General features: G+C 43.6%; 1 protein-coding gene across 3 annotated transcripts in view; it reads left to right on the top strand.

Moving 5' to 3' along the window:
* Window positions 1–789: 789 nt before the first annotated feature.
* The window catches only part of RNF8 (ring finger protein 8), a 37,804-nt gene continuing 11,993 nt past the window's right edge, over window positions 790–26,600 (top strand). For 2 of the 3 annotated variants that reach the window (XM_057699876.1, XM_057699877.1), the window contains exons 1-7: window positions 791–1,042; window positions 6,413–6,541; window positions 13,875–14,615; window positions 17,331–17,393; window positions 19,856–19,945; window positions 21,781–21,888; window positions 24,311–24,515. In XM_057699876.1, coding sequence (XP_057555859.1) covers window positions 932–1,042; window positions 6,413–6,541; window positions 13,875–14,615; window positions 17,331–17,393; window positions 19,856–19,945; window positions 21,781–21,888; window positions 24,311–24,515 — 1,447 coding nt within the window. In that variant the 5' untranslated portion in view covers window positions 791–931. Of the gene's footprint in view, window positions 1,043–6,412; window positions 6,542–13,874; window positions 14,616–17,330; window positions 17,394–19,855; window positions 19,946–21,780; window positions 21,889–24,310; window positions 24,516–26,600 lie in introns of all 3 variants that reach the window. The other variant, XM_057699878.1, reaches the window with a different exon arrangement.

Genomic DNA, 26,600 nt, shown 5'->3' with positions numbered 1-26,600 from the left:
GAGATGAGATGGAGCTATATGTCATGAGGTGGATAGAACTACAATCTGTCATACATAGTGAAGTAAGTCAGAAAGAGAAGGACAAATATTGTATGCTAACTCACATATATGGAATCTAAAAATGGTACTGATGAACTCAGTGACAAGAACAAGGAATCAGATACAGAGAATGGACTGGAGAACTCGAGGTATGGGAGGGGGCGGGGGGTGAAGGGGAAACTGAGAAGAAGCGAGAGAGTAGCACAGACATATATATACTACCAACTGTAAAATAGTCAGTGGGAAGTTGTTGTATAACAAAGGGAGTCCAACTCAAGGATGGAAGATGCCTTAGAGGACTGGGGCAGGGAGGGTGGGGGGGACTCGAGGGGGGGGCGTCAAGGAAGGGAGGGAATATGGGGATATGTGTATAAAAACAGTTGATTGAACCTGGTGTACCCCCAAAAAATAAAAAATTAAAAAAAAAAAAGTTGGTTATAATTTTAAATAACATGGAAATCGTTATAAAGCAGAGAGAGGAAAAAAGTCGTTATAAAAAGAAGAAAAGCGAGAAGAGCCTCCAGTTTGGGGAGGCTAGACCGGGGGTGGGGAGCGGTATAAAGGGTGAACAAGGTGAGACAAGAGCATCAGAGTGCCTCGGGCAAGTGCTGGACCTGGAGCTAGACCGCCCTCACCTGGGCTACACCGCCCTCAGCTGGGCTGCCAGGCCCCAAGTGCCCTCCTCTCGCGCAGGCGCAGTGACGCCGGCTTGCCTGCCGGGGGCAGGCTCTGGGCAGAGCCCAAGCGAGCTTTCGCATCGATCGCGTGCGCCTAGCGATTGCTTCTGTCTGTAGTGTAGGTATGGCGCCCGCGAGGAAGAGGAGAGGCGGCGGGAACCCGGGTGGGGGTCTCGCTCTGTGCTGACCGCGCGCGACCCAGGGCGGAGTAGGCTATGGGGGATCCCGGCTCCCTGGTCACGGAAAGCCGCGCCGGTGACCGGAGCTGGTGCTTGCGGCGGGTCGGGATGAACGCCGAGTGGCTGCTGTTGGAGGATGGAAACGAGGTGAGGGGGAGGGGTCTTCTTGAGGCGAGGGATGGGGGTTGGAGGAGGCCGGGGCCGGAGGGAGGCCAGGCGTCCGGGAGGGAGGGGTGAATAGAAAAGAGGTGGTGGGAGAGGAAGAGGAGAGAGCGGTGAAGGCTGGGCCCCGGGGGAACGGAGAAAGGGGTCTGGTGCGAGCACTTGCGGGGGTCTGAGGTGGGGGGTGTCCGGGGGCCGTAGGACCGTGTGGGAGGAAAGATGGTCCCCTGGAGAGCCGCCTAGGCCCGAGGGGCGAGTGCGGCCCGTGTCCAGTTTGCGGGGGGGAGCCTGCTGGAGGGGCAGGGCGAGAGGTGGGCGTAGAGGATGTGAGGACTGCTGGGGTTTCCAGGGGGAAGGAGGCGACTGTGTAGCTGGATTGGGGGGCGGGCACAGCCCCTCTTGGGGCCGCACGGAGCCCTGCGGCGCCCTGCGTGGGCGGCGGAACTGGGGGGCGGCGAGCTGCCCCAACTCCAGAGGGTCACCGAACTGTCCGCGGCCTGGGGGCAACCTCGGAGGACTGCTGAGTGCGTGAACTTTCTCAGGTTTATTTTTGGGGGTCGTGTCCCTTAAAATACTCAGACTTTTACGTACCAATGCCTTTTTCCTTTCCAACTCTTGAGGAAAATTGGCGCTTTGTTTTGGGCCACAATTATCCTGTGAGTCTCGGTACTGTCGATTGGCACCCGCTTAGATGGGTTGAGGTAGGGCTTCAGAAATACAAGAATTCTCTCCAGAGCCTGCTTATGATGCTCTTTGATGCAATCATAAATGCAGAACAAAAAATTTAAAGAGGACAGGTGAGGCGCGGTCTCAGGTGGGGCCCGCTAGGACTGGCGTGGTGGTTCTAAGAGAGAGTGATGGCAGAGAGAGGGGAGAGAGTACAGTCAGCTTGCGAAGGAGGGCTAGATCAGGGACCAGCTTGTGGTGAATGGGTTTTGGTTTTGGAAATGATTTGTGTGAAGGTTAAAGAAGTCTTTTGATAATTTTGTATGTTTAGCTAGATTTTTCCTATAAATGACATAGTCTTAGTTCAGTCTCCTATTATTTGGTGTGGTATCAGAGGGACAAATAATAATGACTTCTGCTCTCAGAGTTTATTGCTTGAATGGGGAAAGAGGATTTTATACAGTGAAGCAGTTTGAGAACCTCCATGCAGACCCGATGATCAAGTGCCAAGGTGTGGTTTATTTAGAACTATCCTAAGAATAGTTAGAGGAGGAATTCAGGTCCAGCCTTAAGTGTTGCTAGATTGGGGGATTATAAAGGATTACTCATATGTTGTGAATTGAAGAACATCAGGAAGATACCTCAGCCCCCAAATCTCTCTTCTGTCTGCTCTATCAGTGCCTGAAAGTCCGTATTGGGCATTCATTCTTTCAGCTTTAGCATTGACCTTTCCTACATGACCCTTTCCAAAAGCATAAACTTTGCAAAATTTAACAAATGAAGATACTAACACCTGAATAATAGTAACCATACCTTGTTTTGTGTAGGACTGGACTTTCACATACATCATTTAATCTGAGCCCGCACATGTACCACACTCTCACACACAACCCTACAAGGAATTTAGTGATCATGTTAATTCGTTGTTTGAGATTCAGTTGTGGTGGATTAATTTATTACTTCTGAATAGCTCGGTAGCACTGCGAGTCTTGGGAAGGGGGCAGGCAGAAAGAGTTAAAGCCCCTGGAGCAAGGGCAAGAGGACTATAAAGTACTCCTACACATTTTAAACTATGGGATAATTTTGTGTGAAGAGAGAGCCATACAAACCTGAGTGAATGGTGAAGCTATAGCAGGAAGACTGGCTTGCCTCTGGGCCTATTTGGAGGAGAGGCCTTCCAGGCCTGGCTGTCTGCAAGGTCAGATCTTAGGAAGTAGTTGGAGCATGGCCTGCAGTGTATATGGACAGAGGCTTGAGTCAAAGCCAAGAGATGAAGTCTTGCTTATTGTAATGGTCGCCAAACCATAGCACAGGCTGGTGTGCTCAAGCTTTTAGGAGGCTTGCTAATATTGTTTAGTTATAATAACAGAGTAAGGTCAGTTTCTTACCTTCCTAGTACCCCTCAGAGTCTCAGCTACAATAATGAAACAAGGTTCCTGTCATTTCACTGAAGGGAATACTGTAGTAAATTGTCTGCTGAATGGGTGTCTATAAACTTCTTAAACCAATCCAGACAGTTTGGTAGAGAAACAAGTTAGATAGAGGTTTTTACTGCAAATTAGCTAGTTCCCAGGTAGGGCCTTTGGGGAAAATCATAGTATCTTCATTTTTCTCTTTTTCTTCTCCTGTATTTGGTTTTCATGAAGCTCTTTGCTCTAAGAGGGTTGGAAAAAGGGAAAGGATGGTCCTAGAGGAGTTGTTGGTCTTTTGGAAAACAGTAGGAGTCATGCTTAGGAGGAAAACATTAGTGAAGGTGGGTGAGAACAAAATGAACTTGTAGACCGATACTGTCAGTAAGCATAAAGGCTTGCAAAACTTATAAATGGAAACAACCCCAGCCATGAGTTGGCAGTTTGTTGGCACTCAGTTCCCATGGGAAATTTAGTTTTATGTTATGAATGGTGCTAGAATAGTCAGATAAGCTCATATAGACTCTAACCATGGTGTAGATGAATTATCAGTATATCGAGGTAAATTCTAGGACCACACAGTGAAGAGAAAGACAAAAAAAAGAGTTTCTCCTGGATTGAGTGTTCAAAGGAAGTGATTTCAGAAAAAGGAGCTCATCTCCCTTTTTTTGTATTAGTTTCTCCAGGCTACCATAAAGGCAGTCTGACTGTCTCCCCTCAGGTATTAAAATGGAATATTTAATACTTTCTTTATTAGAAAGAAAGCTACCTAAATGGAAATTCTTACTGAATATGGATGACAGTTAAATCCTTAAACATTCTCTTTTTAAAGGGTATATGTATTAATTCAGAGGAGCTTCTATAATTAATGGAATTTCTGGCAAACTGTCAAACCATTGAAAAACTTCAGATTCAGGGTTTGGGTGGAGGTGATCACCACAAAATTTTAAAGGTTTGTAAGGTTCTTGGCTGCTGCTCCATGGTTTCCAGTGGTAATAACCCATTTTCCAACTTCTGACCCAAAAAAATGCCCATCTCCTGGAATCTAGGAGGACTCAGAAGCAAGATCTCTTTATTATTCCACTTATTCACAAATGTTTACTGAGCAGAAAGAGGCCCTGAGGAGTGCAGAAATACTGTGGTACACAAGACAAATAAGGTCCCTGCCCATGAAATTTAAATTCTAAATATAAATTTAGAAAAATAAATAAAAGTAAACAAAAATAAATGAAACCAGCAAGATAATTTTGGACTGTGGTGAGTACATGCTAATAACGACAAAGAATGCAGTGGCGGGGGAAGGGAGCAAGCAGCAGCTTTAAATCAGGTAACCAGGGTAGGTCTCTGAGGAGCTGCAGCTTGAAAGATGGGGAGGAGCCCATGCAAATGTCTGAGAGAAGAACGTTCTAATCAGAAGGGATAAGTGCAAGTACCCTCAGGTAGCCTTGAGTGTTTCTGACCATAATGTGAGGTAACACTAAAGAGGTAGAGGGGGGTTAGGACATTAAGGGCCTTAGAGCCTGTGGAAGGACGTTTGGATTATTAGAGAATTTTAAGAAGGGAAAAGATCTGGTTTAAAGTTTTTGCATTACCACCCCAGCTACTGTGTGAAGAATGGGGGCTAGCACAGGAGCAAAAACAGCGTCACTGGAGGAAGCAGTGTTGTTTGCATTAAGGTGGTGACCACTGAGAGAGAAAGAAGTGAATAGATTTAGGGCATATTTGAATTACAGCCACTAGATTTTGCTGATGATTTGAATATGGGGATGAGGGACATACAGCGAATCAAAGATGGCTCCTGGGTTTGGGGCTAAGCAGTAGGTTGGGTGGTAGTGTCAGTTATGAAGATGAGAGTTTGTGAGGAAGAGTAGATTGAGACAGAGAGTCGTGGTGGTCTTTGAGGGACTGAGGAGGACAGGCATGATTTTGAAAGAACTCAGGAGGAACAAAAAGTGCAGCTTTTAGAAAACCACAGACTATTTGGCTTAGTGTTCCCAGGTAAGGGTGAGGTATGAGTCATTAAAGAGGTGGTTTGTGCACCAAAAAGAATGAACAGGGAGTTCTGCAGTCTGTATCCGGAGGATTTTATTTCCTTCCTTGACAGGGTTATTATGAACTTGACTGGTCCGTCAGGAAGATACAGTAGATGTGAAATGGGACTTCATTGCAGCCTTATCCAGAGGCTCTCAGGCTGTTCTTGTGGATAAGATGGAAAATAAGGATTTCCATCTTTTGGTTGAATTATAACTGGTTGAAGGTGTTCCTAGATTGTTTGGTAGAATGTTTACTAGGCTTCCTTGAGAGCTTTGCCTTTGATTACAACCTGTTTTAATCTTTTTATCTGTGTCTTGAATGAAGGTACAGAGGGCATCCTATCAATTTGGTGGGTGACTTAAAGCTGGAAGGGATTTGAGTATGTCTGATGGCAGATGAAAAATTCAGAAAGGTCTTGACAAGCTCATGATAGGCTGAACTAACAAAGTAAAATTTAATAGGAATCGATGTCAGTCCTGCACTTGAATCCAAATTTACCAACTAGTCAAGTATAGGACAGAAAAGACATGACTTAGCATATGAACTCTTGGGGGAGGGTTAGACCAAGAAATTTAATCATTCCTTAGCCTACGGATACATTGGCAGTACGATAGATCTGCTATGAAAGCTAATGCAATTTATATGCTCCGTTGATAATATCTAGACCTGGGAAAGTGATACTTGCATCTGACTATGTTATAAAAATTAGGTTTTTTTTTTTAATGTGGCATCCAGGAATAAAAATAAACTAGGAGTCTCTTCACAGAGCCATTAGGATGGCAAAAAGACTCAAACCTATGCCATGGAGTTACGTTGAAGTAACTGGGAACATAGGGCAAAGAAAAGGGAAGATTTGGTAGATACTTTATAGCTGTCATGTGAAGGGGAATTGGAGATTTTCTGGTGGTGCCCAGGGCAGAGTTTAAAGGAAGAAAGATGCCAAGTTAGAGCCACTGAAAAATTGGAAGGACTATCTTATATAGAAGCTATAGTTCTTGGCAGTGTTTAAGACTCATTGATGGGGGTGTGTAGAAAGAATTCCTCCATCACAGCTTTTTGCCTTTTTCTACCCAGTGGCTCCTATGGCAACTGAAGGAGGAGATGGCCAATGAGCTGTTTGTGTTTCATGAGAATCTGGTTTCATTAGTTAACACTTGTGGATATTGCTGGTTGACAAGATTGTAAAGGACCTCCCTTTTCAGTACAGTGGCTGATTGTGTCTCTTACATTGTTGTTGTCTTCCTAGGTGACTGTAGGACGAGGATTTGGTGTCACATACCAGTTGGTATCAAAAATCTGCCCTTTGATGATTTCCCGAAACCACTGTATTTTGAAGCAGAGCGCGGAGGGCCAATGGACAATTATGGACAACAAGGTACAGTAAGCCACAGAAACCTAGTTACCTTTATTGATTTTTTGTTTATTTTTTAAGTTATGGTTTTTCCGCCCAGAGTTAATACATGGTACAAAATTAAAAGATTCAAAAATATATCTTCTCCCCTAGCTACCCACTTGTCTTCCCCAGAGAGGATTACTTCTCTATGCTGCCAGAGATTAGATTACGCCAAGATCAGTTGTAGTGACTTGGAGTTAGTTACTCTGTAGGGAACACCTGAATTGGGACAATAGGTCCTGTTCCAGAAACCAGACTAAATTACCAAGGGACTTGGTCTCTTGTGAGTCAGGGGTCCAGAGACCTTGGGAATCTGACAAAGATTCTGGAATATACCTGTGATTCAGGGCGTGGGGATGGGGAGGAACTGAGCTGACTGCCCTTAGCTTCTTCTCTTCCCCACTCCTTTCCATCAGAGCAAATCCCTTGTCTCACTTTTCACCTCTTTTGTATATTAGTGCTCTAAGGAAGATTTCCTTTGAATAAAGGGTTTGTTTTTGTTTTTGTTTTGCTTGAAACAAATTTGAAAACCACAGATCTAGTGTGAATACTAAGGGAGGTGAAATAGTATATAAAGTCCAGCAATTAGGAAGTACCAAAAGTGCATATATACAAACACCTGTGCATACAGTGAAACTACAGACTGTGAAGTGAGAGAAATTCTGATGTAAACACTTAAGGATTAGGAAGTATGAAATGTCTTTAGGTACCATTTTGCATAGTTCTGGTTGAAAGGATTTTAAAGATACCTGTTAGAAGGAAGGATATTAAAATGATTCTGAGACCAATTCCAATGGGCGTGGGTGTTCACCCCCCCAATCCCCACCCCCATCTATCTACCAGAGATAGCATCCGATTCCACAGGTAAAGGGCTCAATCCCACAAGACTGCCCTCCGCTTCAGATGCCAGTCACAACCCTAGGTTAATATCTGTGCTTCTGACCAACCGGTTATAGGTTGGAGGTTCCAAAGACCCTGTCTTGAACTTCATGTGCCAGTTGGAAGTCCAGGTTTTTACCTGTACTTCTGACTGACTGGCTATAAATCAAAAGTTCCCATGGCTGCCTCCCACTTTGGATTTAATTAATTAGCTACAGAGTGATTCACAACTCAGGAATACATTTACTTACATTTACCAGTTTATTATATTATTAGTATTGTTTTTAAAAATTATTTATTTATTTATTTATTTTTTGGCTGTGTTGGGTCTTTGTTGCTGCACACGGGCTTTTTCTAGTTGTGGCAAGCAGGGGCTACTCTTTGTTGTGATGCGTGGGCTTCTCATTGCGGTGGCTTCTCTGGTGGAGCACTGGCTCTAGGTGGGCCCTAGGATGCGTGGGCTTTAGTAGTTGTGGCGTGTGGGCTCAGTAGTTGTGGCTCATTGGCTCAGTAGTTGTGGCTCGTGGGCTTTAGAGCGTAGGCTCAGTAGTTGTGGCACACAGGCTTAGTTGCTCTGTGGCATGCGGGATCTTCCCAGACCAGGGCTTGAACCTGTGTCCCCTGCATTAACAGGCTGATTCTTAACCACTGGGCCACCAGGGGAGTCCCAAGTTTTTTATAAAAGGATATGGTCGGGGATACAGGTGAACATCCAGATGAAAGAGACGCACAGGGCAAGGTATGTGGGAAGGGGCATGGAGCTTCCATGCCCTGCCCAGGTGTGCCACTCTCCTAGCACTTCCAGGTGTTCATCTAGGGAGCTTTCCAAACCCCATCCTTTTGGGTTTTTATGGAGGCTTCATTACATATGTGTAATTGACTCATTGGCTAGTGGTGATCAAGCTGTAGCCCCTCTCCCCTCCCAGGGAGTTGAGAGGTAGGACTGAAAGTTCCAACCCTCCAATCACAGGATTGGTTCCCCTGGCACCCAGCCCTCATAGGTGACCCTGGGGCATTCCGGAAGTCACTCCATTAACATAACAAAAGATATGTTGATCACTGTCACCACTTAGGAAAGTTCAAGGGTTTTAGAAACTGTGCTAGAAACAGGGGTGAATACCAAATGTGTATTTCCTATTATAATTCATAGCATCACAGGTATCCTGCAGGCCTGCCCAGTGGCCTCATTTTGCATGCATAAAACTGCTAGATTTAAGCTGTTGGAGAAAGTACCTTCCTGCACTAGGATTAATTTGAGTTGGCATGGTGTTGGAGGAGAGCATAAATGCTAAGTAAATTGGTTCAGCACTCTTGGCAAGGCACTGTGAACAGAACAGAAATTGGCATCAAAATGGGGACCTTAGAGATGATCTAGTTTAACCCCTTCTGTGGACAGATGAGTCTGAACAAACCTTGCTGCTTGAAACAATTCAGCTTTTGGTCTCCCAGTGGCTAGAGCAGTGGTTCTCAGCCCTGTTTCAAATTTTGCCTACACATGGGATACTTTTTTTTTTTTTTTTTTGGCACACGGGCTTAGTTGCTCCACAGCATGTGGGATCTTCCTGGAGCTAGGATCGAACCCGTGACCTCTGCATTGTCAGGCGGACTCTTAACCACTGCGCCAACTAGGAAGCCCGGGATACTTTTAAAAAACTGATATCACATTAAAAATAAGAATTTCCAGTCATCAAAAGATATCATTAAGAGAGTGAAAGCATGCTCAGAATGGAAGATACTTGTTACACGTATAATTAATGAAGGACTTATACTCAGATGTGTACAGAACTCCAAATCAGTAAGAAGAAGAAAGATAATCCAGATGACTTCCCTGGTGGCGCAGTAGTTAAGAATCCGCCTGCCAATGCAGAGGACATGGGTTCGATCCCTGGTCCGGGAAGATCCCACATGCCTCGGAGCAAGTAAGCCCATGTGCCACAACTACTGAGCCAGTACTCTAGAGCCCGAGAGCCGCAACTGTTGAGCCCTCAAGCTACAACTACTGAAGCCCGTATGCCCTGGAGTCAGTGAGCTGCAGCAAAAGAAGCCAGGGCAGTGAGAAGCCTGCGCACTGCAACAAAGAGAAGCCCCTGCTCACCACAACTAGAGAAAGCCCATGTGCAGCAACGAAGGCCCAATGCAGCCAATAAATAAATAAATTAATTAATTTTAAAAAAAGAAAGATAATCCAGTTTTTAAAATGGGCAAGAGCTAGGCACTTCACAAAAGGTTCTTTCTAGTTCAGTATCCGTGCAATGTGCAAATTCATTCATGATCTGGGAAATATAAATTAAAAGCATGATGGAATACCACTACACACCCTGTAGTCAGAGAGCAACTATAATTAAATTTTGATGATGACAGATATTAGCACAGGTATGGAGCGAGTAGTCTTTTGGTAGAAGTGTAAACTGGTACAACTATTTTGGAAAATTATTTGGCATTATTTATTACAGTTATACACATACATACATACACACAATATTTTCACTCCCAAGGAAACCACCCAAATGTCTTTCAGCAGTAGAACAGATAAATAAACTGTGGAATATTCTTACAATGAAACACTATACTGTGATGAATGTGAGTGAATTACTACTGTATCCAACAACATGGATAAATCTCACAAACATAATATTGAGTGAAAGAAAACAGACACAAAAGAATACATATTATTTGATGCCATTTATATACTGTTCAAAACCAGGCAAAACTAATGTGTGATGTTAAGCCAGGCTAGTAGTCACCTTAATGGGGGACAGTGGTGCTTAGTGGCTAGAAGGAGGCATGAGGATGTTTCTGGGATGCTGATAATGTGGGGGGTTTTTTGTTTTTTGTTTTTTAAACCTTGCGGTAGTTACACTGAGATGTTCCCTTTGTGATATTCATCTAGTTGTGCATTTATGATTTGTACACTTTTATGTTTGTTTAGTAAAGAATTTTTTAAAATATTGACTGATACACTTATTAGAATTGCTAAAATAAAACAGTACCAAGTGTTGGTGAGCATGCAGAGTAACTGGAACTCTTAAATACTGAAAGTGAGAAATCAAAATGGTACTGCCACTTTGAAAAACAGTTTGGCAGTTTCTCACAGTTAAGCATACATTTACCCAGCAATTCTCTTTCTAGGTATTTACCCCAAATTAATGGAAATGTGTGTCCTCACAGAAACTTGTACATGAGTGTTCTGAGGAAACAACTAGGGAACAGAGAAACAAACCGGTACACCCGTATCCTGGAGTACTACTCAGCGATAAAAACACCCAATTACTGTAGTACACCCAGGTGGACACATCTCAGAGCCATTGTGCTAAGCGAAAGAAGCCAGACTCAAAAAGGTACATGCTGTGTATGATTTCATTTATACAGCATTATGGAAAAGGCAAACCTGTGTAGGTTAGAGACCAAATGAGTAGATGCCTGGAAATGGGTGAAGGGTTGACTGCAAAGGTGCACTGTGTCTTGATATGATTATACATGGTGTTTGTGTCTAACCTGGCTTTAAAAATCCTGATGCCTGGTTCCCATCTCAGACCAATTAATTTGGTCTGAGGATGAGACTCAGGCACTGCTTTGTGTTCTAAACATTTCCAGGTGATTTCACTGTACCGTTAAGGCTAAGAACTACTGAGCTACATAAATCATCTAGAGCAGTGATCCCCCGATCCCTTACCTTTTTGGCACCAGGGTCGGGTTTTGTGGAAGACAGTTTTTCCATGGTGGGGTCGGGGGGAGAGATGGTTTGGGTGGTAATGCAAGCGACGGGGAGCGGCAGGTGAAGCTTGGCTGGCTCGCCTGCTGCTCACCTCCTGTTATGCAGCCCCCGATCTAGAGAACCGCAAGGAAACATTGACTTTTGGCTTTGGGTTTCCACTGTTCTCAACAACTGATTAAAAACGCTGGACAGAGATTGAGCATCAAGTGAAGTAATTAGTGTTTAAGGGGATGAGGGTTTTTCCACCTTTTTCCCATTGATGACTGAAGCATTGGGCAGGCTTTTCTTTGGTTATCACTTTGCTGCTGCTGACGTTGTTCAAACTGGTGATTATGAAAACCAACATCAGGAAAGTATTGAACAGAGTTTGATTTACTTAAACGATTGTATTTGAGATCATATCCTGGGCAGTACTTGATTGTTCCAATATAGCCATGGTATTTTCATCTTTTCTACAGTCACTTTGTGAACAGACCCGATCTGGGCCTTTGGTCCAGATTATGCCACTAGGTGTCACCAAGGAGTGATTAATGGGTAAACAGAGGGATCCAGGGATTAAATGTGTTGGGAAAATTTTGAAAGCTTATTTTTCAGACCTAAAGGGCTCTGAAGGAGGCAGGTTAATGCAGAGGATCTAGTAGTGGAGGGTTGCCATATATGTCATAAGAGGTTGCCTCAGCTTTTTAGGGAATCCTTGTTCTCTCCTATCTTGGGCTGCTTCCATAACCTTCTTTCTTTATTTAACCTTATCTTCGCCTTTGAGTTTTTCTTAAATGTCTGTATCTTGGCATTAGGTGGCTACCTGTGTCATATTGCTTTCCCTGACACCATTTTCCTGTGTATAATTTGAAATTGATTCTTCTTCTGGTCTCCATCTCCATCCTTTGTTAAATCCTCATGTGTTGTTTCAGAAGTCTGCAGAATTGATCATTTCCTGTAATTTCTCAGGCTGAATATGAATGGAAAGGCTGGTAGAAGGTTGACAGATAAGCCAGGTTAGGCCCAAGGCAGTGAGGTAAAGCCAGTCTTTCTGTGTGTTTCTGTGCTCCTCTTTCCCTCCCCGCTTGAGCCAAATAATATAGAACCAGAAACAAGGGCTTAATACCAAACCAGAGCTGAGATCCAGTCTCTACTCCCCTGGATCCTCTGTGCCTGTGGTCAAGCTCCGTGTCCTTCATATTGGGATTGACCATGTATTTTTTCTTGGTGAAAGTATGTAGCTGTTGTTACCAACATAAACATAAGCCTTAGTCCCAGTTCACATGTGAGCTTCATTTCTGGCCTGTCCCCCAAAGTTAAGTCCTTGATATGGGTTAAAATGCCCACTTGTCTCTTTAAACTTTAAATCGTGCCTTTGCTTCAAGTCTATTTTAGGACCTGTCATCCCCATTTAGCATCTCTTAGCTAACCCAGCTCTACATGATATTCCTTTGCATTTATAGGCTGTGCTATGTAATCCCACATTTGCTTAAATATGCCCTTGTGTTTTCCTTTCCACAGTCAGCTGCTAAAAGTTGTTTTCATATCTTCTGCTTTTGCAATTGGTGTATTTGCCGAGCATAGAGTTGAAGTGTTTGTTGATAAGTCAGTTGAGCCAGAACATAATAATAGTAGTGAACACATATATATACTTATATAATGCTCACCATGTACCAGGTACTTTTCTGAGTACATTACATTTATTATCTCATTAAATCCACACAAACACCATGATGGAGAGACTGTCATTATCTTACATTTTATACATGTGGCAACTGGGGCATAGAGAGGTTAAGAAACTTGCCTAAGTCACACAGCTATTAAGTCATGGAGCCAAATTAGAAACCCAGGCAGTCTGACTCCAAGGTACCTGCTCTTACTCCCTACACTATGATTTGATTTAAATCACAAAAGTAAACATCAAGCATTTGTTATATGTGAGTCACTGTTCTAAGTGTTTTACATATATCATCTCAGTCATTCCTCACCAGAGCAGTATGAGGTAGGAACTGTACTATTTTACAGACAAAACTGAGATACAAAGAGGTTAAGTAAATTACCGAAAGCAGTGCAGCTACTAAGCCCAAGGTGGTGCGTTTGGGCTATGAATCCAAGTGTGTCTGAGTCCAGAGCTCCAGCTCTTAACCACTATGTCTGTTGCCTTTGGATCTCCGGTGCTATTATTTGGGTCAGATCACACCTGCAATTTGACCCCAGTACAAGATATTGGTTCTTTCTTTTTTGTTTTATGTGTAACTGGAAAGTATTTTCTCACTCACCAATGTGTTCAGGGGCCCCAAGCATCCAGAGACAGTGGCTGCCTGACTTTCTTGGCTAAGCATACCTTTGGAACCTCATCATTAAATACTGCTTCCTTCACTAATAGCAGTTTTTCCAGTCTTGGGCCATTGCCTCCAGTTTAGGTCAATAGGAGCTATTTTTTTTCAGTTTCTTTTAATGCTACTGCATTCATTTGAGTAATTCATCCACCAGTAATAAGGTGATTCCTACCGGTTATAAAGGCAGTTCTCTGGAGGCAGGCACGTCATATACGTAAAAAGCCAAAGTGCTGTTTGAAGAATGCTGTTTCTAAGGATGGCGGTTTATAAAACCTTTCTTTTCTATTTGTTCTCAAGGGTTTTCCTTCTGAAAAGACAGAAGGTTTTGCAGCAGCAGGAGATAAATTTCATTAAGATGAGGAAAATCATGACGCTTATTTTGTCTTTCTTTCCCTTTCCCCAGAGTCTGAATGGTGTTTGGCTGAACAGAGAACGTCTAGAACCTTTAAAGGTCTATTCTATCCATAAGGGAGATCGCATCCAGCTGGGGGTGCCTCTGGAAAATAAAGAGAATGCAGAGTATGAATATGAAGTTACTGAAGAAGACTGGGAGAGGATTTATCCTTGTCTTTCCCCAAAAAGTGACCAAATGATGGAAAAAAATAAGGGCTTGAGAACTAAAAGGAAATTTAGTTTGGATGAATTAGAAGGTTCTGGAGCTGAAGGCCCCTCAAATTTGAAATCCAAAATAAGTAAAGTGTCTTGTGAACCTGGTCAGCCAGTGAAGTCACATGGGAAGGGTGAAGTGGCCAGTCAACCCTCTGAATATTTGGATCCTAAGTTGACTTCTCTTGAGCCAAGTGGGAAGACCACAGGAGCTCATGTTTACCCAGGCCCCACAAAAGTTGTAGAGCTTCATCATAAGAAGCAGAAAGCCTCAAATCCTTCAGCATCTCAGAGCAGCTTAGAGCTGTTTAAGGTAACCATGTCCAGGATTCTAAAGTTGAAAACACAGATGCAGGAAAAACAGGTAGCTGTTCTGAACGTGAAAAAGCAGACCCAGAAAGGGAACTCAAAGAAAATTGTAAAAATGGAGCAGGAACTGCAGGATTTACAGTCCCAGCTGTGTGCAGAACAGGCCCAACAGCAGGCCAGAGTGGAGCAGCTGGAGAAGACTTTCCAGGAAGAGCAGCAGCATCTCCAGGTACCACACAGGAGGGAAGGGCAAGAGAGCCCCTTGGGGTGGGCAGGCCCTCTGTGAGCTTCTGGCCAGAGCTCTCTGTTTCTGGATCAGGGACCAAGTGCTGAGTGCCAGGAACAGGAGATGTAATAGGAACAGGAAACTTTGAGGTTCAGCATGATGATCAGATCAAGAGCCAGGGTTGGGGTGCCAAGATGGGGTAAGGTGACTGGCAGAGCCAGCCAGGACATAGCAGGGTGTAAAGCTGAGGCATCTCAGAACTGAGGTAAATTCAGAGAGAGGCTGGATTAAGGTCAAGATGCCCCCAGATTACAGTACACCCCCGTTAAAGCAATAGTTGTCTTCATGAGTAATCTTTCTCTGCTCTGAGGTCAAAGCCACAAATTCCTGTACCCAAGGCAGGTACAGGTCAGCTCATTACTCTGCCCTTGATTTACCTGGCAACTTGTTAGCTCTGTAGCTAACCTAGGAAGTGGGAGGTTAGAAAGGCAGAAAATGTTTGTTTCTGTCCTGTGTAGCCAGCATGGCAGGGGATAGGTCCCCATGACTCAGTTGTTGGGTTGAGTGATAAGCCACCTTCCACAGGGCCATTAGTAGAGAAAATAATGACTGTCTTAGCTGTGTCAAGGTGAGAGCAAACGTGTCTGTGTCCAGAGTCATTTGTTTAGATGACAGGCTCTTGCACAAAGCTTCTAAGCTGATCCTAGTTCTGCTCAAAATGCCAGTTCTCATCTGGCAAGAACCACATGTTTTACTCCCAACTACTTGCTCAGGTAATACTGAATGTCAAGAATTCCCCGTTGTTGACTTAGAACTAAGAAGGGCCAATCAGGATTGAAGTGAATAAGCTTGTATTTTTCATTTACTTTACTCAGGGTAAGAAACCAGTTGTGTTGGCATATTTCTGAACAATTTATAGATTTCATTCTAATCTCAGCTATTCCCTTGAACTGATGGTCTTAGCAAAGGCCATGGATTAAGTAGGTTTTTCTAAGGGTATACACTGCTTTCTTATATGTACCTTTCTGCTGCCCCTTTCCAGCCTGGACTAGTTCTTGAAGTTAATGGAGGGAGGTTTATCTCTACATATTTAGTTTATGACACCTTCACCAGAGCAGAACTCTCTTTAAAGGCTAATATGTTCAGGAATAAGAGTACTGTTAATTAATATTTGTGGCTGCCTTCTGCATGCTTCAAGATATAGCTGTAAAATCTTTTCCCATACCAAAATGGTAAAGAAAGGCAAAAAAGGACTGGTTTATAGAATTTCTCCAGGAATGAGAGGGTCATGTATAAATCACTCATAGTGAAGTATATCTTGTTCTTTGTTTATTAGTTGCATTTCCCTTTGCCACCAAACCCTAGGAATTTATCCTACCCTACTGCTTGCTCAGAAGCTTATTTAACCCTTGCTACTTCACACAGATTTTTTTTTTTTGGCCCTGCTGCCAGCTTGTGGGATTTTAGTTCCCCGAGAGATTGAACCCGGGCCCTCATCAGTGACAGTCCTAGCAACTGGACTGGCAGGGAATTCCCACAGAGATGATTTTTTTTTTCTTAATTATAAATTTATTTATTTATTTATTTATTTTATTGGCTGTGTTGGGTCTTTTTTGCTGTGCGCGGGCTTTCTTTTAGTTGCAGTGAGTGGGGGCTACTCTTCATTGTGGTGCACAGGCTCCTCATTGCCCGTGGCTTTTCTTGTTGCAGAGCACGGGCTCTAGGTGCATGGGCTTCAGTAGTTGCAGCACATGGGCTCAGTAGTTGTGACTCACAGGCTCTAAAGCGCAGGCTCATTAGTTGTGGTGCACGGGCTTAGTTGCTCCACGGCATGTGGGATCTTCCTGGAGCAGGGATCGAACCTGTGTCCCCTGCATTGGTAGGCAGATTCGTAACCACTGCGCCACCTAGGAAGCCCTCCCACAGAGATTTTTTTGAGCACCCATGTTGCCTGGCACTTTACTTGGGTTTGGGTGGTTATAAAGATGCTTAATAAATGGTTTTTGTCATTAAGGAATATATCTTGCTGAGGAGACAAGATGTACTATACACACAAAATAATCAGAACCGTTTCAAGTCAATATATTTAAATTAGAGAACAATTTCCAGGTGGCATATTAAACGGGTAGGTAATTCTTAAAGAGGGAAGGGCCCAGAGGTTCTTGTGGAAGGTGCTGAATGTTGGAGAGTGATGATGTGGAAGGCATCCACACTCGAGGGGGCGAATGGGGGAGATATAGCATAAGCTCAGGCAGGAGGAGGAGCAGTTTATGGGCTAGAGGTGGTAAAGACTCAGAATGAGAGACAGCGTGGCCAGAACTGAGGAAAGAAATATGGTGAAGCTTGTGAGTGCCAGCCTGGGGGATTGTGTTTCAGTTTAGATACTTGGTGACTCAGAAGCTCTCAGTTTACATCCTTTTGGGAGTCACAGCATTAACCAGTGAGGGGAACTTGGAGTATTAATCCAGAGTTTCTCCAGAACACCCTGAGTGGTGGCTTGAAGGTGACAGCCCTGAGGTGTGCAGTATTTGAACAGTTTAATTTTGCTTAAGTCCCTTACTGCCAACAGCTTGAAGTAAAATGGGAGATTTTCCACCCACTCCCTGCCCCCTGTTGTTTCCAGATGCTTGCGCTAGCAGGTCTGCTCTGCTTATCACTGGATTTTGTCCCTTTTTCCCCCTTCCTGCAGGGTAACCTATTTTGCTTTTGGCTTTGCAGGGTTTGGAGAAAGAGCAAGGAGAAGAGGACCTGAAGCAACAGCTGGCCCAGGCTCTGCAGGAGGTAACTTGTGTCTTGCCATTGTCCTGGGATTATAGTGGGCGATGGAGTGGGGGGGCAACCAGGCTTTGTGTGGCCACTGGCTGCCTCTGTTGCTTAGCGCATACCTCTGCAGCATCTCCAGTCTGTCGGCAGAGCAGGTGGCAGCTGCTCACGCCATCAGGTCAGAGATTTGGAGCCTCACAGACATGCCAGACCTCAGCGTGAAAGCTTACATCTTCATTTGAGCACGAATTGCTCTGGTGAAGATGAAACGGAGCCTGTAACAATTAGGAGGCTCTCTAGGAGAGCGGCTGTGCTTCCAGAAAGGTGAGGGCAGCAGAGGGAAATTGCGAGCTGTGACTTGGCCACCGGGCCCTGCAAAGGCCTCCATTACCTCACCTTTCCTGAGCTGAAGCCATGCGAATGTTCCAATTAAGCATTTTAGGTTAGGTTGAGAATGTGCAGTTTAACAGTCAGCAAAACATATCAATTTATTGAAGGGGCAAGGCTCACAGGAATAAAATTATCCTAAAAGACTGCCTGTAATTTATTTAACTTGACTACCTCTCTCCTCTATTTTTTTTTTTTTATTATTTTTTATTTTTATTTTTTTATTTTTTTGGGGGGTACACCAGGTTCAATCATCTGTTTTTATACACATATCCCCGTATTCCCTCCCTCCCTCAACTCCCCCCGCCTCGCGTCCCCCCCACCCTCCCCACCCCAGTCCTCTAAGGCATCTTCCATCCTCGAGTTGGACTCCCTTTGTTATACAACAGCTTCCCACTGACTATTTTACAGTTGGTAGTATATATATGTCTGTGCTACTCTCTCTCCTCTATTTTTTATGAGTTCTTTTGCATCTTTAAAACCTGCTTTGTCTTCCATTCTTTATGTGTAATGATTAGTAGTTTGTTATAAGTTAGGATGTTAGTGTTCGTATCTCTTTGAGAAAAAATGAACAATCACATTAGAATTTGCTCAGGAGAATTTATATCCTTTGGTTGTTTTGTCACTTACCTACCTCCCAGTCTTCTGACAGTGCTAACAGCCACATATTACTTCATGCTTAGGGTGCCTCCCTTGATTTCCTTGGGTACACAAACAGCCTTGGAAAGAATTAGGTGAAAAATTCAATCTTTTTGGAGTTTTATTTCTAAGCTTGTGTATTTTCTAGGATGGGAGGGTAGGCATGTTTCCCATTTAGAGGATTATTAAATTAATATTCAGATATCATTTTGAAATTGACTGGAAAAGAGTAAGGTTCTGCTCTTGGAAATCCCTGAGGGATCATTAAGTACCCTGCACCCACAACACCTCACCCTCTACTGAGACAGACTGGAAAACACACTATCATTTAGCATAAGGCACTTGGCCAGTCTCCATTCATTAACCTAAAATGGGATACTTTTAGGTCATGGTTCTATGACATTATGCCTGGGGGACCTACCACTCTCAAATGAAACATGGTTGTTTTTCTGTCCACCTGGTGGTCCCTCTGAAGCTGTTTTCATTTTCCAGGCCTATAATTATAATACCTTGCATTTACATAGAACTTTAAAAACTTTTCTGAGTGCTCTCATATATTTTTTTTCTTATTAACCCCAATGTAGGGGGCACTTGTTTTCCCATTTTATAAATGAGAAAGTTAAGGCACATGCATCTAATTAGTGATCAAGATGAATACTCAAGACTTCTGACATGACTGCTTTTTTCCAGAGACCACACATTTCATGTTTCTTGAGTAATATCTTTTTGGAAATACTTACCACCTTCTTTAAAAAAGGATTTGAAATGAGATTTAAAGTATAAGCTATAGTTAAGTATGAGGGAGCTCAGAAATTGTGTTTCATAGAAATGGAACCTCTTGACATTTGATGTAGGCAGTTAGTCACAATGAATGAGCTGTTAGCTCTTGGGCATGCCAGCTTCCAGAAGACCAGGGCAGGGTTCAGGCATCATTGCCTTATGAGCAAGTAGTATGTGATTTATAGGATAAATAGGTTAAAGGTCTTTTTTGTTTCAATGAAAATGATTATCTAGTTTTCCTGAATCCCATATTTCCCTGATTATTTCTTAAAAGCTGCTCACAGTGCTGAGTAGCCTTAGTGTTACTAGTTCTTGAGCATTGGTTTCCAGAATCACTTAGGTGGCTTTTTAAAAAATGCACATCCCTGAGCCCCAAGCCAAACCCACAAAATCAGACTGTCTGGAAGGCAGTGTAAATTCTTTAGTTGATTTGGATGGCCATGGAGGTTGGGTTATTTCCAGAGGGATTGATAGACTTGATGGCCTCCCTCCCTATCTGCCCCTTTCCCTGAAAAAAGCAGCATGTAAGTGGGATGTCCTGAAGAACAAAAATAGTATTTTGAAATTGCCAATCCGTTGATCTTTTGAACCAAAGATGGAGGAACAGGCATGATGGCTGAAAGGAACAGTGCAGTGTAACACATCTTGAGTATGTATCTGCTATGTTTCTGCAGCATCGGGCTTTGATGGAAGAGCTAAATCGCAGCAAGAAGGACTTTGAAGCAATCATTCAAGCCAAGAACAAAGAATTGGAGCAGACCAAGGTACTGGAAAGAAGATGAAGGTTTAGAATTTGGTTAGTACATGCAACTCAGCATTTTCAACAGTGCAAGGGTTGCTATGGTGAATGAAGAGAGAGGTTATGGCTGTTCCCTGCCTCAAGGGAAATAATTGATAGAATTATTTGGGCTGTAGAAGGTTCTGCCTGTAAGACAACATCTCTTTCCTTCCCTTATTCGGAAGTGAAATGCTGGGAATAAGACATCCTGTAGTCTAGCCTGTTGTCTGTGGTAGATGCTGCTTCAGAGTGTTTCACTCACATAGGCTAAGGGGTCATGTGGTCAAAATAAAAAATAGTTCATTTTGATGCATTTTTATAATTTTTTCCCATATCAGATCAGTGGAACTCTTAAATTAGGGGTTGTAAACTCAAGTGCCCACTGGGGTCAGACCAATAATAAAAGTGAGTACAGTGGCCTGGGTGTAAAAACATAGTGGGGAGCTGTGAAGCAGAGGCACACCCTCACCCCCACCCCAGGAGGCAGCTCTTCTCTGATGTAGCCAGTCATTGCCATCCAGAAATGCAAGCCCAGTGTTGTCAGATCTGAGTTTTCCACAGAAGATGGAAATCCAAATGTTTATGTAACGTATCCCAGTTATGTAAAGTATCCCAGTTTTCAAGTATTGGCAACAGTTCAGTTTATTGTTACCATGAATGCCAAACTTATTAAATAAGTCTGCAGGCTTGATCCAGTCCATGGGCCACCAGTTTGCATCCTCTGACCTGAAACTTATGCCTGAGTCTGACAGCATCTGTCAGGCCACCCCTCCTCACGTACAAATCTGGAGCAGAATACGGAAAGAAGGAGACTGCCTTTCCAGTTGGTTTGATATCCTTATCCTCTGTTTAAATCACATAGTACCTTCTTCCCCAGCCTCCAAGAAACCACCACATCTTTTTAAACCCAGCAATTCAAAAGTTTTCAGGGAACTTGACTCTAGTTATAAATGGGTCCAGTCCCTCTTCACTGTCCTAAGTAGTCTGACAGTCTTTGCTTTGGTTAGAAGAGAAAGTAAAACATGAGAAATAAATCAACCACTTAAATATACCTCAAATGACTTTTCCTTTCCCCCTCATGGGCTCCTGATCCTTTCTGTTTTGGAGATGAGGTGCTAACTTAATAAATTTCAGCTTCAAGAGAGCACACCTAGATCCTCCTTAAAAAGTGTGTCCTCAAGCAGTCTGACCCCTTGGGGAAAGCACAGGGAAATTGCACTGCAGGAGTGGAAAGTGACAAGCATCATAGAGCATGAGGCCTGAAGGTCTGTCAAGAGGCCATCTCTCCAGCCTCTTGCTTCCAGGGAGCACAGGTATTATCCTTATTTTATAGAAGAGGCAGCTGCAAAGAATATAAGGGACCTTTTACACTAATTCAAGCTTCCTACCTTTATGGATTGATCCTCATTTCTTTCTTATCCAGTGAGTTCTTGGTTGCTTGGGATGATTTTGTGTCACCTCTGAACTGCAGCTTGCTATAGGATACTTAATGCTTCATTCTGGTCTTGGGTAGTTGGTGGGGTGGGTATGCTACCTTCAGTTTTTATCACTTGGTTAATTTTGGGGAAGGAGACAGAAACTGCGGTGTGAATACATACTGAAAAAGTCGAGAGAGGAAAGAAAGGAAGGTGGTGCCCTGTATTAGAAAGCAGTTCTGAGAAACAGTAACCCTTACGGAGTTTTATTCTCGTATTGCTGTGCCAGGGTGAATTTTTAATTTAGATTCCTCCTGAATCCTATTACAGACTATTAACCTTGCTCCCTCTCCTGTTTTGCATTGTTGTTCTCCCAAGTGACGGGTGGGGTTGTGTATCTTTGCAGGAAGAGAAGGAGAAGGTGCAAGCACAGAAGGAGGAAGTTCTTAGCCACATGAATGACGTGCTAGAGAATGAGCTCCAGTGTATTATTTGCTCAGAATACTTCATTGAGGTAATTATGAGCAGTGGCTCACGCCTTCTCACTCTCCCAACCCTGAATGGAGCCTCGGCTGCACAGACTGCTTCTGCTTTGGGGAAACATTCTGAAGAGATTTTTCCTCCAGGAACTTACTGTAGCTATTTGACTTCAATGTGATTGCTAGAGATGGCCATTTCTCATTTGTTTTTGTAGTCTTTTTTACCTCCACTGTCTTTTTTCTTATTTTATTTGTTCTTGAGTATCTGTTTGATAGAATCAATGTTTGGGGCTCTGATAAAGCCTTTATCTCTTTGTTGTTGGGGAGAAAACACTTTGGTTTCAAAGAACCACCTGAGGGCTGCCCCACCCTTCCACAGGTCAGAATGTCCTGTGTTTTCTACTCTTTTGACAACTATGCGCTGTTGGATTTTGTGACGAGTGTTGAACCCCGACAGGTTTTTTACCTCCCAGGAACCACTTGATTCTGGCACAATCCAGAATTAGATGGCATTAGAAATTTGAAGTATCAGATTGAAGCTGCTCAATAAAGCTATTCTTTCTTTGTTCTGAATGGGCACAGTACTGAGAGTGGGCGTGCGGTGCAGCCTTTGAACAGGGGGTAAGTGCCATGGATATATCGTCACTGGGAATTCAGTGGCCAAGTGGAACATATTGCAGGGACTCTGAGGCTCCTTATGAAAATGAAACATCTCTCCTAGGTTACCATTTGTTATCCTGTTTTTTTGTTTTGTTTTTGTTTTTTCTCCTGTACCACGTGGCTTGTGGGATCTTAGTTCCCTGACCAGGGATTGAACCTGTGCCCTCAGCAGTGAAAGGGAGGAGTCCTAACCACTGGACCACCAGGGAATTCCCTGTTATCCTTTCTCGTTTTCGCACAGACTCTCTCTCTCTCTTTTCTTTTCTTTTTTTTAATTTGGCCATGCTGTGCAGCCTGTGGGATCTTAGTTCCCTGACCAGGGATCAAACCCTCATCCCCTGCATTGGAAGCGTGGAGTCTTAACCACTGGACCACCAGGGAAGTCCTGCACACACTCTCTTATTTTCACATATTTTACCATCTGTGTCCAGTTCATCTTACACTAATAAGTGTTAAACTCAAGTTGTTAAATGACAGTGCTTTTCAGACTTCTTTAAAAAGAAATCAGATACACACCCTGCTTCCTTTTGTCTGGTGGACTTTAGGGAGATTGGGTCTCTTAGCCTCCTGAAAAATCTCTCCTGGGTAGACCTGTTTCTTTTGCTCTGGATCTACTTTGACTTCAGGTCATAATTTCCCCCATAGTTTCTAGTCATTTGAGTCCCCACTTTGGAGAGACTCAGTCCGTGCTGTTTTGACATGGCTTCTGGACCCTAATAGAAGACAAGGAAAGGAGGGTTGGAATGGGTGATGAGTTAACCCACCTGGAGCATCTGCACAACATGTAAGAGACAAATAACTTGACCTTTGTTTGGTTTACAGCATGTGCCTGACTTTTTCTGCTGGTTACCTCTTAAAATCAGTGTTGGGAATAGGTTTCATTTTAATCAGACAGGTTTTTAGTCCTGTTTATGAGAATTTATCTCATTCTTTACTGAGAACGTCTCCTAGTTGGCTTTCTGGACTCAACTTGGCATTTGGAAAATTTGTAATTTCTGTGTTATTTTCCACTGCTACCCTAAAAGTAGGAAGGAAGATATTTAAGCTTCAGGAAAATTGTAACTTAAGAGATGTACATAAACAAGAGTAATGGAGAGAACAGTTTATGTTTTGGGGAGTGAAAAGCACCCTGGCAGAAAGCTGACCATTGGAGGAGCCCCTCAAATGCACGCTTCCTTCTGCTTTCTCTCTTGTCACAGGCTTATTTTCTTAAGGCACTGTCAGTTGAACCCATTACATTTTTTCCCATTTTTTAGTTCCTTTTTCCCCAGCCTAAGTTCTCTTTTACATATACTTTTTTAGTTTCTTTTGAGTAGAGATGATGCCTCTTACCATTCTGTATACTGAGTATTCAGTGTGCTCCCCTTCATATATTAAAGTTGAGGTTCTAATTCACCATTAGGACACAAATTTGTTTTTCATGAGAGAATTAGTGATGTATTTGTACCAAACATTCAAATGCTTACTAGTCCTACTTACATCCAGTGACATTTGCAGGGTAGCTAACCCACATTGGCAGTGTCATCTGAGTTGGTGGAACGAAATAGACAAGTCAGCCTACCTGGAACCTGAGTCTATGAACTTAACTTTGAGAGAGATAATGAATCACCTGACATGAAGCTTAAAATTTTTCATTCCTAAGAATGATTCTGATAACCTTTGTAAGCCCTCTAGATGAGATTATGGTTAAATTTCCATTTGGCCTTGGGAATTAACTCCTGTCCTAGCTCTGAGATCACAACCACCCTGGGGAAGTAAGCATCACAGTTCTGATCTGTGTTCACATTCCCATTATAGGCTGTCACCTTGAACTGTGCCCATAGTTTCTGCTCCTACTGTATCAATGAGTGGATGAAGCGGAAGATAGAATGCCCCATTTGTCGGAAGGACATCAAGTCGAAAACGCACTCCCTGGTTCTAGACAATTGCATTAATAAGATGGTAGATAACCTGAGCTCGGAAGTGAAAGAACGACGAGTTGTCCTCATCAGGGAACGAAAAGGTGAGTGATATGAACAAGAGGTGAGTCCCCTCAACAAAGGGCTTACAAACGTAGGCGGGGTTTTTTGGATTTGGAAGAGTAAGATAAATGATTCTTGAGCTAAGGAAGAGGTGGAAGAAATGGGGAAAGTAAAGGCAGTTAAAGATAATGAACATGTGAGAAAGAGTTGAGGTAAAACTATTATTTGAGCAACAGGGAATGGGGAGGCTTAGGTGTATGTGCCTTGGTTATGGGGATAAAAAAAGATGTGATTAGAAAAACACACAGTCAGACAGCTTGCTGTGCTGGTCACTAGATGGTGCTGCTGTTCAAGACAGTTTAGTTGTCCAGGTGTTGCAAAAATGTTGAGTTGGGTATACAATAAATTATAAATAGGATGTGTACAAACAGGTTTCCCAGTCAGAGTTTGAATAAAGAGATTAGAGAAGGGGTGGGTGAGTTTCCTCAGTGAACCATACTTCCACAGTGAATATCTGCTCATTTAACCAAGTGATCTCATCATACTTGGGCTTGCTGCGTTGAGGGTTGCAGAGCCACTCTGCTTGAGACTTGAATGTCTTTGTGGCAAAAGAATGTGTCCTGGGGCAAAGCACAAGGAAGCTGGTGGATCAGAAGGATTGGTTATTGGACAGGGATGAGAGTGCAAAGGAGCAGGGTGGATCTGATTATCATGTGCAGTCCCTTTAGAAATCCAGGACAGTACTACCCTCTGGGAAAGCTCAGGGCCAACATGCTGTAAGGTCGATTGGTTGCACATAAAGGCCAATCAGAGAAGAACCAAAAGGTCGCTGCCCTTCCAGGTTCTTCCCACCACCTGGCCATCGGGAACACCTGTTCATATGTGTCTTTGGATGTTCCCTTCTCTAAGTCCAGAGAAGCTGAAGCCTTAAAAGCCACATTGCTGGGGACTTCCCTGGTGGCACAGTGGTTAAGAATCCGCCTGCCAGTGTAGGGGGACACGGGTTCGATCCCTGGTCTGGGAAGATCCCACATGTCGCAGAGCAGCTAAGTCCGTGCGCCACAACTGCTGAAGCCCGTGTGCCCTAGAGCCTGTGCTCTGCAGCAAGAGAAGCCACCATACCGAGAAGCCCATGCATCGCAATGAGGAGTAGCCCTCACTCGCCACAGCTAGAGAAAGCTCGCGCACAGCAATGAAGACCCAATGCAGCCAAGAAATAAATTAAGAAAAAGAAGCCACACTTCTAAGAACAGGATCTTCAGTCTACTGTTCTCCTTCTCCTAGCCCTTCAACAGACGACAGCCTTTTTGAACAGGGCCAGAATTCTGATACTGATTTATAAGCAGCTATGGTATGGAATTGGCCCTCGGTTGGTCAGCCATTGCGGGGACAGCAAGCCTGTCACAGGCTAGGTGCTGAGCCTGTTATGCCCAAGGAAGACATTCTGACCTGTGGGAGGGTGGGGCAGGTGCTTCTTTGAAACCATAGTGTTCTCCACTTTTCTGACAACTGTGTGCCATTGGACTTTGTGCCCAGTTTTGAGCCCCTGTAGGATTTTTATCTCTCAGGAGCCACTTGATTCTGGCAGAATCCTTTACTCTTCCTTTCTACCTCCCGTCAGTCCATAAGCATTTATAGGAACACTGCACTATGCTCTGGGATAAAGAGATAAACAAGCTGTTGTCTCAGTTCTCATAGCCTATGGAAGAGACAGAAAAGCAAGTAGGTAGTGTGACAAGTTCCATAATAGGGTGCTGGAAAACTGCAGAAGAGGACATTCAGTTTGGCCTGGACAGGTGGAGGTATGGGAGCAAGCTTCACAGAAGACGTGCCATTTGAACTGAGTCCTAAAGCTTCCCTAGGGACGTAGCTTTCCAAGCAGAGGAATCGGCACAAGCACAGAGGCATGAGAAGCAGTGACCTGTTTGTTCCTAGCAGTGCCCCCCCTTGGTGGCCCAAATAAGACATGATGTCTGCACGGTGCTGAAGGAGCATGTGGACAGCCAAGACTTAGGAAGTGTCTACTGAGGTGTTGTGAATGCCTTCTGTTTTCTTCTCTCTTCCCTTTCTGAAAGAAACACTGACCTGGGAACCCAGATTTGACCAACGTCAGCCTTTGAGCTTAA

This window comes from Hippopotamus amphibius, chromosome 11, assembly GCF_030028045.1.
Source record: "Hippopotamus amphibius kiboko isolate mHipAmp2 chromosome 11, mHipAmp2.hap2, whole genome shotgun sequence".
Taxonomy (NCBI): Eukaryota; Metazoa; Chordata; class Mammalia; order Artiodactyla; family Hippopotamidae; genus Hippopotamus; species Hippopotamus amphibius.
This window is presented reverse-complemented; position numbering and strand designations above follow the sequence as displayed.